The sequence below is a fragment of the Neolamprologus multifasciatus genome, chromosome 5 (assembly GCF_963576455.1).
Source record: "Neolamprologus multifasciatus chromosome 5, fNeoMul1.2, whole genome shotgun sequence".
Taxonomy (NCBI): domain Eukaryota; kingdom Metazoa; phylum Chordata; class Actinopteri; order Cichliformes; family Cichlidae; genus Neolamprologus; species Neolamprologus multifasciatus.
In genome coordinates this window covers 3,255,030-3,270,774 of record NC_140443.1, presented here as the reverse complement: position 1 = coordinate 3,270,774, position 15,745 = coordinate 3,255,030, and the positions used below count along the sequence as shown (strand labels likewise).

General features: G+C 39.9%; 1 protein-coding gene across 1 annotated transcript; it reads right to left on the bottom strand.

The window, feature by feature from the left end:
- Positions 1-263: 263 nt before the first annotated feature.
- Positions 264-9,912, bottom strand: LOC146517803 (odorant receptor 131-2-like). The gene is made up of 3 exons (XM_085161259.1): positions 8,030-9,912; positions 7,156-7,782; positions 264-763 (listed from the first exon to the last, which is right to left on the bottom strand). The coding sequence occupies exons 1-3, from the start codon at positions 8,180-8,182 to the stop codon at positions 626-628; spliced, it is 918 nt and encodes a 305-aa protein (XP_085017385.1). The 5' UTR covers positions 8,183-9,912; the 3' UTR covers positions 264-625.
- Between the last annotated feature and the right edge of the window lie 5,833 nt (positions 9,913-15,745).

The window sequence follows — 15,745 nt, the reverse complement described above, 5'->3', positions numbered from 1 at the left end:
GCAGTCGAAAAGGAGGCAGAGCTGTTGAGAAATGCTAGGAGCTAACTGGGCGCTAACCGTATCATTCAAATATATTGAATGTCGCAATGTTGGCAAAGAGAGGAAGTGATGTAAGATTTGCGCATGCGGGGTACCGATCGGGTTTCCGGTACGGATCGGGTAGCGACAGACATTGACTGGCTCATCAGCACAAACAACCAATTACAATACAACATTGAGGTAACTGACATTAGATGGGTAAATATACGTAGATTACGCCCCAACATATTGATTCTGCACAGAAAATGAACTCTAAATCATGAAACCCTTTTATTTATTGGACTCTTAACTGTAAATGAAATACATTTGTACCAAAGCATATGATTTTTAAACCTTTTATCAACTATTTATATTTTAACCATTTTTTTTATAACAGTAGACTTTTTTTCTTTACCCTGTATGCCTGAATAATTTCAGACAGGGCTACACAGAGATCAAACATCAAACAGTCACACAATTAGGAAAACACTAGTTTCCACTGGATCATCTCCAAACTTTAAAGCAGTATATTAGGCATTTTGAGACAAAGGAACTTTCTTTCTTTGAGCTTTTTTAAAAAAAAAAAATTAATACACCATTATTTGATTCATAATGACATGGTACACAACAGATACTTTTTCAAATACTGTTTAAATGTCTTGTCTCGTAACCCATACACAATAGGGCTAACAAACCTGGGGACAATGTAGATTATGATATAAGAAATTAAAACAACTATTAGATACTGTTTAGGGAACCAGCACACCAGTACAGAATTTGGGCATCCCTGGACTAATGAGAGGGGTGATACTGAGCAACAGAATGCAACATTAATTTGATAAAAGATATAAGTGAAAACAAATGGACTAATTGGAGAAGTGAGCTGGATCATGTCATTCACCACCAGGTGGATGAACAGGATGTAACGAGGATTCAAATAAAATATCTGAAAGACATGAAACACCTACCTGTTGCTAGCGCATAGGGGTCATATGATTTGTGGGTTTTGCTCTGTTGTCTTTTTATTATTGTAGAGTGTTTACATTAGAATTCAAAGCCCCTTGAGGCAAAATTGAATTGAATTAAATGTGCGCAAAAGGGGGCAAACTATTTTTCACACCACTGCAATTATCAGTTAATTTGAGGGTCATTCCATTTCAAATCATCAAATTTTCAGAACAATTTCTGCACAATCATTTCTGATGGGTTTAAAAAAATTACATTCAAAATTTTGGACATATGTAATATTTGCTATGAAACTATAGCTTCATACTTAAAATATTTTTAAAGATATATGTTCTTGAAAATAATTTTTTGGTCGACACACTTGCAGCATGTTGTTTTTCACTTTGGAATCTGAGATCATGTTTGAACAGTATTATATCAAAATCTTAAAGACTAGTGATGGGATTTCTGGCTCGTTTTAGAGAACCGGCTCTTTCGGCTCAGCTCACTAAAGAGAGCCAGCTCATATCTGTATCTATATATATATATATCTATATATATATATATATATATATATATGTGTATATATATATAAATACCTCTCATAGATATTCAAATGATTTAAAAAAAAAAGTTAATTTACCTGTTTACATCGTTGGTACTTGCTGGCTTGTGTAGCCACTAGGTAACAAAAGCTCAACACTTCGCCTGCATCCTGGTGCACTTCTGTTGTGTTTTGTACGTGTTTTGGAGTTTGTACATGTTTTGGAGTTTGTACGTGCTTTGTCTCTAGAGGCCACCGTGAATCTACTTTTATTTATTCTCTCCACATGAAATGTAATAAATAATCATATATTACAAAAACAACTATTCGCAGTTCAACTTTTAGCTATTTAAATTTTCAGCTTTTTCCTTTTAAACAAATTTTAAGTAAAACAACACAAAACACAACAAACCACAACACAATTACATATAAATGAAAATATGAAAACCAAAAGAAGATGCACATTCTCTGTCATATGGGCCTGCATGAATAAACTTTGTGAATCCTTTAACATCCAAAACTGTGATTACTATACCTTTCTAATGTGATGTTGTTGTCCCTGGCTCTCTTTCTCTCTCTTTTCCCTCCTGCTCTGTTCCTGTGCTACTGCGAGTGTAACTACCGCCCCTCCCCCCTCTTCCCAGCACAAAGTCCTAGGCTCGCGTGCTGAGTGAAGCGAAAAAAAAGAGTGAGAGAGAGGGTGAGCGAAAGAAAAAAACTCCACGGCTGGCGATAAGGAGCCGGCTTGCGTCGTTCACTTCAAAGATCCGGCTCTAAGAGCCGTTTCGTTCGCGACCGACACATCACTATTAAAGACAAAAGGGTTACATTTTCACTGGCCTTTCTTAACATAAACTTGAATCAGCATCCATAATTTAAGACAAATGTATTATTATTACCATATTATTCAATTTGAGCACACATAAATAAAAAAAACATAAAATGTTCTTAAATACAGTGGAACCCCGACTTATGAATGCCCCATGTCACGAAAAATTCAAGTATGATACCAAATAACACAAGTAACAAAACTGAAAAGCTGGATCAGATCACTGACAATGAGCCAGTCCATTCAGATCAGTTCAGTGGTGTTCTGCATTCACTTCATCACTGCAAGTGCAAGCACTAATGTAGCTTGCAAGAAGCCAAAAGCAATAATTACTAATTAACAGTACTATATAAAGTATCCTGCTCTGCAATTTCAAAATTTCCCTCCACATAAACCACCACAAAAAATCCATTAGTGAGCCAATGGTAGCAAAATGTTTGCAGGAAAAAGGCTCATTTGATTATTTTCCCATCATGCACATAATTGGAGAACCTGTCTTACATAAGTAACAGCAAAACTGTCATACCATTTTTCAATTTAGCACAGTAATGCTTTATGGAAAAATGGACCGTCAATGAAGTAGCATGTTACTTTGAAACATATTACACTAAACACTGAGCACCAAAAATGAATCCAATAAATTCTGAACACTCATGAAAATATGTTTTTATTTGCTGTAGGTTAGGTTACTGCAGTTTTCTCCTTTGTGATACAAACAGGAAGTTACAGTATTTCTGCCTACAGCTTCAAAATGCAGAGACTAACAGAACACTGTTTGACTGTGAATGAGAGTTTAGAAAGATCAAAAAAATTGTAAGTCAGGATGATATGAGAAACATAAAGTGAATTTCACTACTCCCATTACTTCTACTTAGTCTGTATCTAAAAGAAAATGGTAATAAAATTAAGAGAAATTGATAAATGTGTAACATCAACAATGTCTGTCTTGTCTGGGTTACCTGTGTACAAAAGCATTAATTCAATTCAATTCAATTCAATTTTATTTATATAGCGCCAAATCACAACAAATGTCGCCTCAAGGCGCTTCATAGATACAGAGAAAAGCCCAACAATCATATGACCCCCTATGAGCAAGCACTTTGGCGACAGTGGGAAGGAAAAACTCCCTTTTAACAGGAAGAAACCTCCGGCAGAACCAGGCTCAGGGAGGGGCGGCCATCTGCTGCGACCGGTTGGGGTGAGAGAAGGAAGACAGGATAAACACATGCTGTGGAAGAGAGACAGAGATTAATAACAGATACGATTCAATACAGAGAGGTCTGTTAATACATAGTGAGTGAGAAAGGTGACTGGAAAGGAAAAACTCAATGCATCATGGGAATCCCCCGGCAGCCTACATCTATTGCAGCATAACTAAGGGAGGATTCAGGGTCACCTGGTCCAGCCCTAACTATATGCTTTAGCAAAAAGGAAGGTTTTAAGCCTAATCTTAAAAGTAGAGATAGTGTCTGTCTCCTGAATCCAAACTGGAAGCTGGTTCCACAGAAGAGGGGCCTGAAAACTGAAGGCTCTCCCTCCCATTCTACTTTTAAATACTCTAGGAACAACAAGTAGGCCTGCAGAGCGGGAGCGAAGTGCTCTAATAGGGTGATATGGTACTACAAGGTCATTAAGATAAGATGGGGCCTGATTATTTAAGACCTTGTATGTGAGGAGCAGGATTTTGAATTCAATTCTGGATTTAACAGGAAGCCAATGAAGGGAAGCCAAAACAGGAGAAATATGCTCTCTCCTTCTAGTCCCTGTCAGTACTCTTGCTGCAGCATTTTGGATTAACTGAAGGCTTTTCAGTGAGTTTTTTGGACATCCTGATAATAATGAATTGCAGTAGTCTAGCCTGGAAGTAATAAATGCATGAACTAGTTTTTCAGCGTCACTCTGAGACAGGATATTTCTAATTTTAGAGATGTTGCGCAAATGGAAGAACGCAGTCTTACATATTTGTTTAATATGTGCGTTGAAGGACATATCCTGGTCAAAAATGACTCCAAGGTTCCTCACAGTGTTACTGGAGGCCAAGGTAATGCCATCCAGAGTAAGAATCTGGTTAGATACCATATTTCTAAGCTTTTCAGCACCGAGTACAATGACCTCAGTTTTATCTGAGTTAAGAAGCAGAAAGTTAGTGGCCATCCAAGTCTTTATGTCTTTAAGACATTCCTGCAGTTTAACTAATTGGTGTGTGTTATCTGGCTTCATGGACAGATAGAGCTGGGTGTCATCTGCATAGCAGTGAAAATGTATGCTATGTCTTCTAATGATGCTGCCTAGGGGAAGCATGTATAATGTAAACAGAATTGGTCCTAGCACCGAACCCTGTGGAACTCCATAATTAACCTCAGTGTGTGAAGAGGACTCTCCATTTACATGCACAAATTGGAGTCTATTAGATAGATATGATACAAACCACTGCAGTGCAATACCTGTAATACCTACAGCATGTTCTAATCGCTCTAATAGAATATTATGGTCAACAGTATCGAATGCTGCACTAAGGTCAAGAAGGACAAGCACAGAGATGAGTCCACTGTCAGAGGCCATAAGAAGATCATTTGTAACCTTCAATAAAGCTGTTTCTGTGCTGTGATGAACTCTGAAACCTGACTGAAACTCTTCAAATAAACCATTCCTCTGCAGATGATCTGTTAGCTGTTTGACAACTACTCTTTCAAGGATTTTTGATATGAAAGGAAGGTTGGAGATTGGCCTATAATTAGCTAAGACTGCTGGGTCTAGAGATGGCTTTTTGAGTAAAGGTTTAACTGCAGCCACCTTGAAGGCCTGTGGTACATAGCCGATTATTAGAGATAGGTTGATCATATATAAGATCGAAGAATTAATCAATGGCAGGACTTCTTTGAGCAGTTTTGTAGGAATGGGGTCTAAAAGACACGTTGATGGTTTGGAGGAAGTAATTATTGAAGTTAACTCAGAAAGATCGATTGGAAAAAAAGAGTCTAACTTAACATCAATGAAACTAAGAGTAGCTGTAGATAATATTACATCTGTGGGATGATTATTGGTAATTTTTTCTCTAATGATAAAAATTTTATTTGTGAAGAAGTTCATGAAGTCATCACTAGTTAACGTTAAAGGGATGGTTGGCTCAACAGAGCTCTGACTTTTTGTCAGCCTGGCTACAGTGCTGAAGAGAAACCTGGGGTTGTTCTTATTTTCTTCAATCAGTGATGAGTAGTAAGCTGTTCTGGCTTTGCGGAGGGCTTTCTTATAAAGCAACAAACTATTTCTCCAGGCTAAATGATGATCCTCTAAATTTGTGACACGCCATTTCCTCTCCAGATTACGAGTCATCTGCTTTAGGGTACGTGTTTGAGAATTATACCACGGGGTCAGGTACTTCTGATTAGAGACCTTAGTTTTCACTGGAGCTACAGTATCCAGAGTCGTACGTAGTGAGGAGGTGAAATTATTAACAAGATAATCGACCTCTGTTGGGGTAGCGTTCAGATAGCTGCTCTGCTCTGTGTTGGTACAGGGCATTGACGATGATAACAGTGGCTGGATTATATTCTTAAACTTAGTTACAGCGCTTTCAGAAAGACATCTACTTTGATAAAGTCCACTCTCCACTGCTGCGTAATCAATTATTGTAAATGTAAATGTTATCAAGAAATGATCAGACAGGAGAGGGTTTTCAGGAAACACTGTTAAATGTTCAGTTTCTATGCCATATGTTAAAACAAGATCTAGAGTGTGATTAAAGTGGTGGGTGGGTTCTTTTACATTTTGAGAGAAACCAATTGAGTCTAACAACAGATTAAATGCCATGTTGAGGCTGTCATTTTTAGCATCTACATGGATGTTAAAATCACCCACAATAATTATTTTATCTGAGCTCAGAACTAAATTAGATATAAAGTCTGAGAAATCAGACAGAAACTCTGTGTAAGGCCCAGGTGGACGATAGATGATAACAAGTAAGACTGGTTTCTGAGTTTCACAGCTGGGGTGGACAATGCTAAGCATCAGGCTTTCAAATGAATTAAAAGTCTGTCTTGGTCTTTCATTAATTAATAGACTGGTGTGAAAAATTGCTGCCACACCACCCCCTCGACCTGTGCTTCGAGATTTCTGGTAGTTAGAATGACTCGGGGGTGTTGATTCATTTAAACTAACATAATCATCCTGCTGCAACCAGGTTTCTGTAAGGCAGAGTAAATCAATTTGTTGATCAATTATTAAGTCATGTACTAACAGAGACTTGGAGGAGAGAGACCTAATATTTAATAATCCACATTTCACTGTTTTACTCTTTGGTTCAGATGTGGATACTGTATTGTTCTTTCTTTGTGATTGTTTAAGTTGTTTGTTGCTGGTTTTTAGTTTGTTTTTTGTCTTTTTGGAAGCAGACACAGTCTCTATGGAGATGGGTTTTTGGGGGGGTAGCAGGAGGAGAGAAGCTGCAGAGAGGCGTGTAAGACTGCAACTCTGCTTCCTGGTCCCAACTCTGGATAGTCATGTTTTGAGGGGTTTAATAAATTTGTCGATATTTCTAGAAATGAGAGCTGCTCCATCCAAAGTGGGATGGATGCCATCTCTCCTAACAAGACCAGGTTTCCTCCAGAAGGTTTGCCAATTATCTATGAAGCCCACATCGTGGGCTTCATAGATAATGCATTAGCATTATCTATGAAAATGCATTAGCATTTTTTGTATGAAACAAGTATTTTTTCAGGTACTTTCTGAACATCTTATCTCGTATTCCATAAACAATTGGACTGATGATTCGAGGCAGAACATGTATTAGTATTGCGATTGTGTAGCGAATAGTCAGGACTCCTTTTGGGAACAAGGATGTCAAACCACTCAGCAGCAAATCATAGACGTAGTTGAGCATGCACAGCAGCAGCTGGAAGCCGTGCAGCAGTACAGTGTTTCTTGCTTTCCTGGCGTTTGCAGCAGCTGCCTGTGCAGCGAAAAGGATTCTGAAATATGTGTAGACAAGGGTGAGCCAAACAATAACCAGAAATACAATGTTGGATATAGTTCTCTTCTTTTCTACTTCAGGAAGTCTGAAAACATTTTCTCTACGGCAGAAAACTCTTGAATGAAAGAAATCTCTGGATTCTGTGGCCAGGCTGGTGAATAAATTTGGCAGAATTGTAAGTGAACTTAGCCCCCATATCACTGTGATCACAACGGTTACATTTTTGACTGTACATATCTGTGAGTGCTGGAGAGGGAAGCATATGGCAACATGACACTCTACTGCCATCACAGCAAGGGTCAGGGGATTGTTCAGGCTACAAATTATGGAAATCAACAATAAAATGATGCAAAATGGGACAGGAAGAGTGATAATGATATAACTGAGGACTTGAAGGAGGGTGAACATGATGAGCAGCAGGATATCAATGATTACCAGATGAATGTACAGGATGTAACGAGGATTTGTGTTGAAAACCTGAAGAGAAGGACAGGATTTAGAACATGAAAGGTGAATTATCCCACTTAAAATTGAACGGTGGAAAAAAAAAATGCTTCAGTGACCAAACTTGGACGTCCAAAAATATCATTTAAAAGACGTCACTCCAACGTCTCTTTGCGCGATGGAATGTTCACAGTGCAGAATATATCACATTCTGTCGTCTAGTATCTAGTTCTAAATGGATGTAATAAATAGATGCAAAATTTATGAGCAGGATACAGACCTCATGTCTTTTGAATATGTGCAGCAAGGTGCCGTTGACATAGATGATGGCGATACAGAGGACCACAGTTATCACATTCTTGACAATAGCTATGTTTAACGGGTCCCGATACATAACTGTTGTCAAATTCATGGCAGCATTTGAAAGGTTCATGAGTTGGCCAAAAAACCTGTGGACATCATTGATTGTTATGGCAGGTTGTAACACAGAAGGTGTTAACTTTAAAAACACGGCAAAGTTTTGATATCTATGAGCATTCCTTATCTGATCAATAATACTCTTAGAAATCTTAAATATTCTGCAACACTATTACACCAACCATAAAACACCATATCTAAGCATCAAAAGTAATTCATTTTCCTTAAGCAAATAATTTACATTTCAGAAAATGCATTTTCTGCAATGTAATCCACCATAAATTATTTATTCTCATCAATTTTATAAAGTTCAAAAACATTTCTGCTCCAGTTTACAACAAACTATGCTTTTCTGCACTAAACTCTGCTTTAGTTAAGTGTGAACTGCAATAAGACATTTTCATTAAAGAAAAAACTCCACATGTTTGACCTATAACATTAACTTAGTCACAACGAGCTGGATAATAGCAGCATTCTCATTCAAAGCAGTAACTTAAATAGTTGATAATTGCGCCTGGTTGTGTTACAATCAGAGTTATTATATAGCTGATCACATAAAAAAAATTTATACTACACTAAATGATTCAATACAATACAAATCTCAAAGAATATATAAATTGTTTTTATAAACCACCCCACCCACCAAAGAATAGGTGCTCACCTGGTTATGGTTGACTTCTGTCTAATAAGTTAGTAGCATTTGATAATTTATAATAGTGGTTGTATGCAAATGGCGTCAGGTGTGTCTATGTGTGTGAGAGAGGGAGATATCCCCTCCCCCAGGAGTGCTCGTACCCGTTAGTGCATGCACGTGTGTATCTGTATCAGTGTAGAATCACTGCAAATGTGTCAATATCATGCTTTGTCTTATGGTCCATCTCCTTAGGTTGACATGACACCAACACATGGTCTAGTGTCTATGTTTAAAGTTTGAAAAGTCAGAGGATATTGTCAGCATTTAGGCTACAACATCCACTAACCCCAGCTCTCCAGCTAACCTGAAACATCTCTCTGTATTATATGTGTATCAGGGCCCTAGGCCATGTGCGTGCATTAAAGGACTCCATTCAAAAGGCCTGCTCATTAAGGGCCTTAAAACCCATTATTTTTTGTCTTTTACATCAGTATGAGAAAACATAGATAGATTTTCTTTAGAACATGCAAATATAATTGAAATAACAAGGGATAAAAGAAAAAACAAAATTTCATGTATATATCTATGTCTATACAATGTGTGTGCTCGAAAAGGAGTAGGATGACAGTTTTCCTGTTCCTACTCCCTTATTTCAAATTTCATTACTTACAGATAGATATTCAGAATTCGACATTAAATGATCCATACATGTTTAACTATATACAAGTCTACACTCATATACAACACATAAACACACACACATAAAACATTTTCACTTAAACCAAAACAACAACAAACTACATTTTTACATAACCTAGGCACCCTGTGGTTAACACTAGGGTTGGACGATAAGTAAAAATTATCCAACCGACAATTGTCAGCCCAATAAGGAACGTTGGGCAATATATATTCACGAATGCACAGACTTTTTGATGGGCGGAGCCATGCAATCATGCATGGACTGATTTGCGTGTTCAAAACTCAGAAGTCCAAGCACATCTTTGCAGGAGGTCTCCTCTCTACAGGAGCTCACTCCTTTAGGGGAGAGATATAGGAGAGGTGGAGAATGAACTCAACCTGGGTGTCTATTGTCTTGTGCAGTGTGGGAGATGATTGGACGATGGGGTGGGTGCAGTTTTCTCTGAGGTGGAGTCGGGTGGGCTGCCCCGGACTCTGTGGGGCTGGGCGGTGCTGCTGCTGCGGGTCCTGGTCCGGATGGGCCTGGGCCCCCTTGCCCTGGTGGGTTCCAGAGTGTGGGGATGCCTACTGGGGTCAGCGGGGGAGCTGGCCCCAGGGAGGCCCCTTTCTTCCCTCCCCATCCTCAGCTGCCTCCCTATTCCCGCCCTACCACACCCACCCACACACGCACGGCTTGGGGTGCAGGTATGTCACCAAGGTGCGGGGGGGGGGGGGGGGGGGGTCACTCCCCCTCTGTCCCCTTCTGGCCGCCTGTGCCACAATTTTATTCTTCAACCTAAACATCCACATTACTCACACTCTCACATAACACATACATATAGGGCCTTGGGGGTGGGCACGTTTTACAGCATCCAGAGGATGGTCGGTGTATTCCAACCCACCTCTGGCGCTGGTGCCCTACCCTCAATTTTAAATGCATATAGACACTGAGGGTTTTCGGGAGGAGCCGTGCTGCTCTCTGAGAGGAAGCAAGTACCACTCTCTCTTTTGTTTTAAATGCACTTTAGAACAGCACACAGCAACACTACATATGAGCGGACGTAGGGAGGTTTGGGGTCTTCACTCACCCCGGTTCTGTTAGCCGTCAAGGCTGGGGGGCTGGGAGGAGGTGCTGGCCGTCAGATTGGGGTCCGCTTGCCTCCACCCCAGAGAGAAGGGTTACATCTCCTGGGTTTAGGTGCGGCTTGCCCCTCTGGGGGCGGGGGTACCTGGACCTGGGATATAGAGTATGTTTGGGGAGTGCGGCTGTCTGTGCAGTGTCTATTTGTGTCTGTCTACATGTTGGGTGAGTGCCGAGTATTTGGTTGTGCATATGGGGTGGGAATGCACATTTGTGTCCGCGTGCGCCTGTTCGTCTGTGTCTATATGTCAGGTTGGGTCTTAGACTCAACCTCTCTGGGTACATCTCAGGCCCTCCAAAGTTCGGAGGTCTATCTTCCCTCACCACACTCCCTGCCGGTGGCTGATGCCCTCAGACGTTGGTGTGTTGGTGGACCTTGTCGACTGGGGCTGGGCGCTCATGTATGTACCGGCTCACTCCTGGTGGCCGATTGGCGGGGCCGGGCGCCTGTGGTCCGCCTGGTCCCCTTTCGGGGGATGGGATGGCACGCCACTGCAACCCCCTCTGGCCTCTGCTCCGTAGCTGCTGGGTGACCTCTCGTTTGGGGCCCCCTTTTGGTGGTCCTCCTCGGGTCCTCGTACTCTGGGGCCTCTGGATGTCGGGGGCCTGGATCTCCTCCATACCTGCTTCATGCCCTGGGGGACGGGGCTATGGCTCCCCACACTCCCTAGTAGATCGTTACATGGAGAAACCTTTGGAATACAAGCGTACTGATTCACACAGGTGTACACACGGGCGTTCACAGTCGCGGGCTACACCTTTCTTGGCTGCTGCCTCAAAGCACATTGTGCGCTGTCTATCTTGCGTGCTGCACAATATCGTTTAATATTTAGTATCTACTGTTATCTACTGCTAGCTAGTTTATTGTGATGGTGCTGTATTTATTATGTTGCTCTTTTTTTGTTTGATTTCTCTTCTGTTTTTTTTTTCTCCATACAGGTGATCCAGGTGTTTTGTTTGTTTTTCTTTCTTTCTTCCCCCCTTTCTCACCGTCTCTTCTCCCCTCTGGTTTTCTTTCTCTCCCTCTGTTTCATTCTTTCTCCCTGTCCTATCCCCCAGTCATGTCTGTCCCGTTTGTAGCAACCGAAAATAAAATAAATTCATAATTATAATAAAGGTCAATCAAATGGACCAATATGGCAAGGCCATGATGAGCCACTTGGTAAAATAAATCCGCTTGGCATCTTTCTTGGCCTTAAGACAACAATTCTGATGGCTAAAGATCCAAACGGGACACAAAAATAAAAATAAATAAATAAATAATAATAATAATTTAGAGACAGATAACATGAGCATGTGACTGCTGATCATCCAAACCTCCCCCCTCCAAACTCTGTGTCTTTAGCTCTCTTCCACTAGTACGTATTTGACTTCACTCAAAGTGACTCAACTCATCTATTACAATCGCGTACCACTTAATACGTGTGGGGTTGTTATAGCAATGTGGATGAAAGTCTGTGACATCATTTGTACGCAATACAAATGCCACAACAAAGGAGGATGTCGAGGTGATGGTATACCTGCTGCTCGGTGTATGGCATGTTGTTTTTTGTGCAGACATTTCCCTTAATGGCTGCACCAATGGTTTTAAAAATAGCGGTTTGGATTTTTGTGAAGGAGACACCGTCATGACTCATTGAGTGCCACCACTAGCCGATTGGTGGCATACAGTCGGTTGACATCACATTTTGCTTGGAACCCTGACGGAGTAATTACCTGGTCCCAGGAACTATCACCTAATGGAAAGCACTAAAAACGTAGTCAAGCCGAGCTAAAATAAGCAGGTACAAGTGGAAAAGGCCTATAAAGTGCAGATAAAATTGAGAGGCAGACAATAGCCCCAACCACAAATCTCTGGCTAACACACCTGCTCCTGCAGGCCCTATTTCTATAGTGATGTACTGAGAACCGTAATCACTATAGGGTAATTAAAAAGGAGGGGCAGGTCACCGCGCAGCACCTGTTTGAGTGATGTGGGGGAGGGTCAGGATGCAAAGGCTAGGAGCCAGCTGCAATTCATGGTTTGTTTTTATACCACTGTGTATTTAATCATTCTTTGTTAATTTTTGGCTCTTTTCCAGTGTGTTTTTGGTCCTGTCTCCTGCTCCTCCTGCCACCAGTAGATGTCAGCCATCTACTGGTCTTAGTAGATGTCAGCCATCCACTGGTCTTAGTAGATGGCTGCCCCTCCCTGAGTCTGCTGGAGGTTTTGTTTAAAGGGAGTTCTTCCTTCCCAGTGTCACCAGGTGGTTGCTAACAGGCTGCCATCTATTTGTTGGTGATTTTTCTCTGTTTTATTGTAGGGTTGCAATCTTGTAATAAAAAGCAGTTTGAGGTGTTGTTGCTTTGTCTGTTTTTATATAAATAAATATATTTAGCAGCATTTTGTCAATTCAAGAAAATGTTATTTATATAGTTCAACCAAAATTGCATCAAGGAATTGTATGCTGTAATGTAAAGAACCTACAATAATACATCAGTAAGCATGTTTTTTTTTTTTTTTTAAAAAACACACTGCTTCTGCATATTGGCATAATAAAGAAAAACAACTAACGACAATATGTCACGCTGTTTTCATGTCAGATTGCATTTGCTTATTTTAAAGACCTGCTAAAGGCCAAATTACTCTTTCCCCAAAAGGGAGGGAGTATGTAATCAAGTGCTACATCATACGAAAGGAAATGAAGAGAGGTGTTCGTCACACATTTTATTTTTCCAATGAAAACGCCCTACAACTTCTCAATGACTGCATAAAGTTTCGCAAAATCACACACTGCATGAATTTAAGTATTTAAAGCTTATAGAAACCAAAGATTTAAGCCAGTTGTGCTCCAATCAAATGGGTAAAGATATAATTACACCTTTTAGTATCTGCTTCAAGGTCAGATGTAACCCAGGTCCCACGTAGCTATGGTAAAGCTAGAGTATATAGTACAATGAGACTGGGCCTGGGTTCGTAGTGCTACTAATAATGATACCTGATACCCTCTAATTGCTATAATAAGGACCACCACAACTGTATTTTATACAAATTAAATCCCTCACCAGGTATTTATTTAGACAGCAAAGAAATGAATAAAATAAAGAGTTACTTTTATAAAACGAATTGAATTCAAATAAACAAACAAAAATACTGTAAAAGTGACTACATGGATTATAAATAAAAGATTATCAAGACAAAATACCTCGTTCTTAGGTGCCAACTGTTATTTCGGTCACAACGCTCACACCTTTAACAGGGATGAATTTCAACCTTTGATAACAACTTTGATTACAACTACACACTTACTCAATTTAAACCAAATCTGTAACAGTGGGCCCACACACACACACCTTAACCTGTCCACACTACACTGGTAGCACAGTGCTTGTTGCAGGCCTCATTCGAAGTTCGGGTGCGGTAAGGCCTAAAACTGTTGGCCGCTTCACTCAAGCTGAGCAATAAACAAAATACGTGCACTTTAGTTCCAATTAGTACTCACGAGTCCAATGAGTTTGTTAGCGGGGCAATCAGAAACGGGCAGTTAGTTCACCAGTAGTGAAGACAGTCAGGGGCGAGAAAACAGCAGGGTCCAACCGGGCTGAAACCTCTCTCTCCCTCTCCTTTCAGAGCGTCCCTCGGCTTCTAAACATATTAAAACACTTGAGCTAAAATACCAAATGCTATCACATAACGATTTAGCATTAGCATGCTTTGACTGAAAATCACAGAGCTAAACATACAGCATGGCATCACAGCACATAAGGCGGTAAGCTGCGCTAATTAGCAAGCCGCTAGTTAGCATCACATATCACGCCATTTTACCACTACAACGAATAGTTACAGTACAAATGTCAAGGCACACAGACTCATTTACCTCTTGCAGATCACAAATAAGTAATATCAAGACCACCGGTAGTCAACCTCAATGATACTCTTAGATGTAAAATCCACACCACGTTTGCCTTGCGACATCTCTCTCTTCGGACTTAGCTTCTTTGTCCGCTCCCACAGATTCACACAAACCTTACCACTCGTCCCGCCCCCATAACAGAGAAGAGTGACATTGACTGGCTCGTCAGCACAAACAACCAATTACAATACAACATTGAGGTAACTGACATTAGATGGGTAAATATACTTGGGTTACAGCCCAACATATTGATTCTGCACAGAAAATGAACTCTAAATCATGAAACCCTTTTATTTATTGGACTCTTAACTGTAAAGGAAATACATTTGTACCAAAGCATATGATTTTTAAACCTTTTATCAACTATTTATATTTTAACCATTTTTTATAACAGTAGACTTTTTTTCTTTACCCTGTATGCCTGAATAATTTCAGACAGCGCTACACAGAGATCAAACATCAAACAGTCACACAATTAGGAAAACACTAGTTTCCACTGGAATATCTCCAAACTTTAAAGCAGTATATTAGGCATTTTGAGACAAAGGAACTTTCTTTCTTTGAGCTTTTTTAAAAAAAAAAAAAAAAAAAGAATTAATACACCATTATTTGATTCATAATGACATGGTACACAACAGATACTTTTTCAAATACTGTTTAAATGTCTTGTCTCGTAACCCATACACAATAGGGCTAACAAACCTGGGGACAATGTAGATTATGATATAAGAAATAAAAACAACTATTAGATACTGTTTAGGGAACCAGCACACCAGAGCCTGCGTTAATGCGGTTGCTATATAGGTTAGCATAGACAACAGAAGCTGAAAGCCGTGGAGCAGGATTGTGTTTCTCGCCTTCTTCGACTCTTGCTTGGCTGATTTAGCTTTGTTAGCAGCAAAAAATATCCTGAAGTATGTGTAGATGAAGGTGAGCAAAACACCAATTAGGAAAATTAAATATGAAACCTCTTTCTTTTTTACAATGATTGGATGCCGGAATAAGTTATCTCTCTCACATTGTATTGTGGAATAATAAGAATTCAAAGCACCTTGAGGCAAAATTGAATTGAATTAAATGTACGCAAAAGGGGGCAAACTATTTTTAACACCACTGCAATTATCAGTTAACATAAGGGTCATTCCATTTCAAATCATCAAATTTTCAGAACAATTTCTACACAATCGTTTCTGATGGGTTTAAAAAAATTACATTCCAAATTTTGGACATATG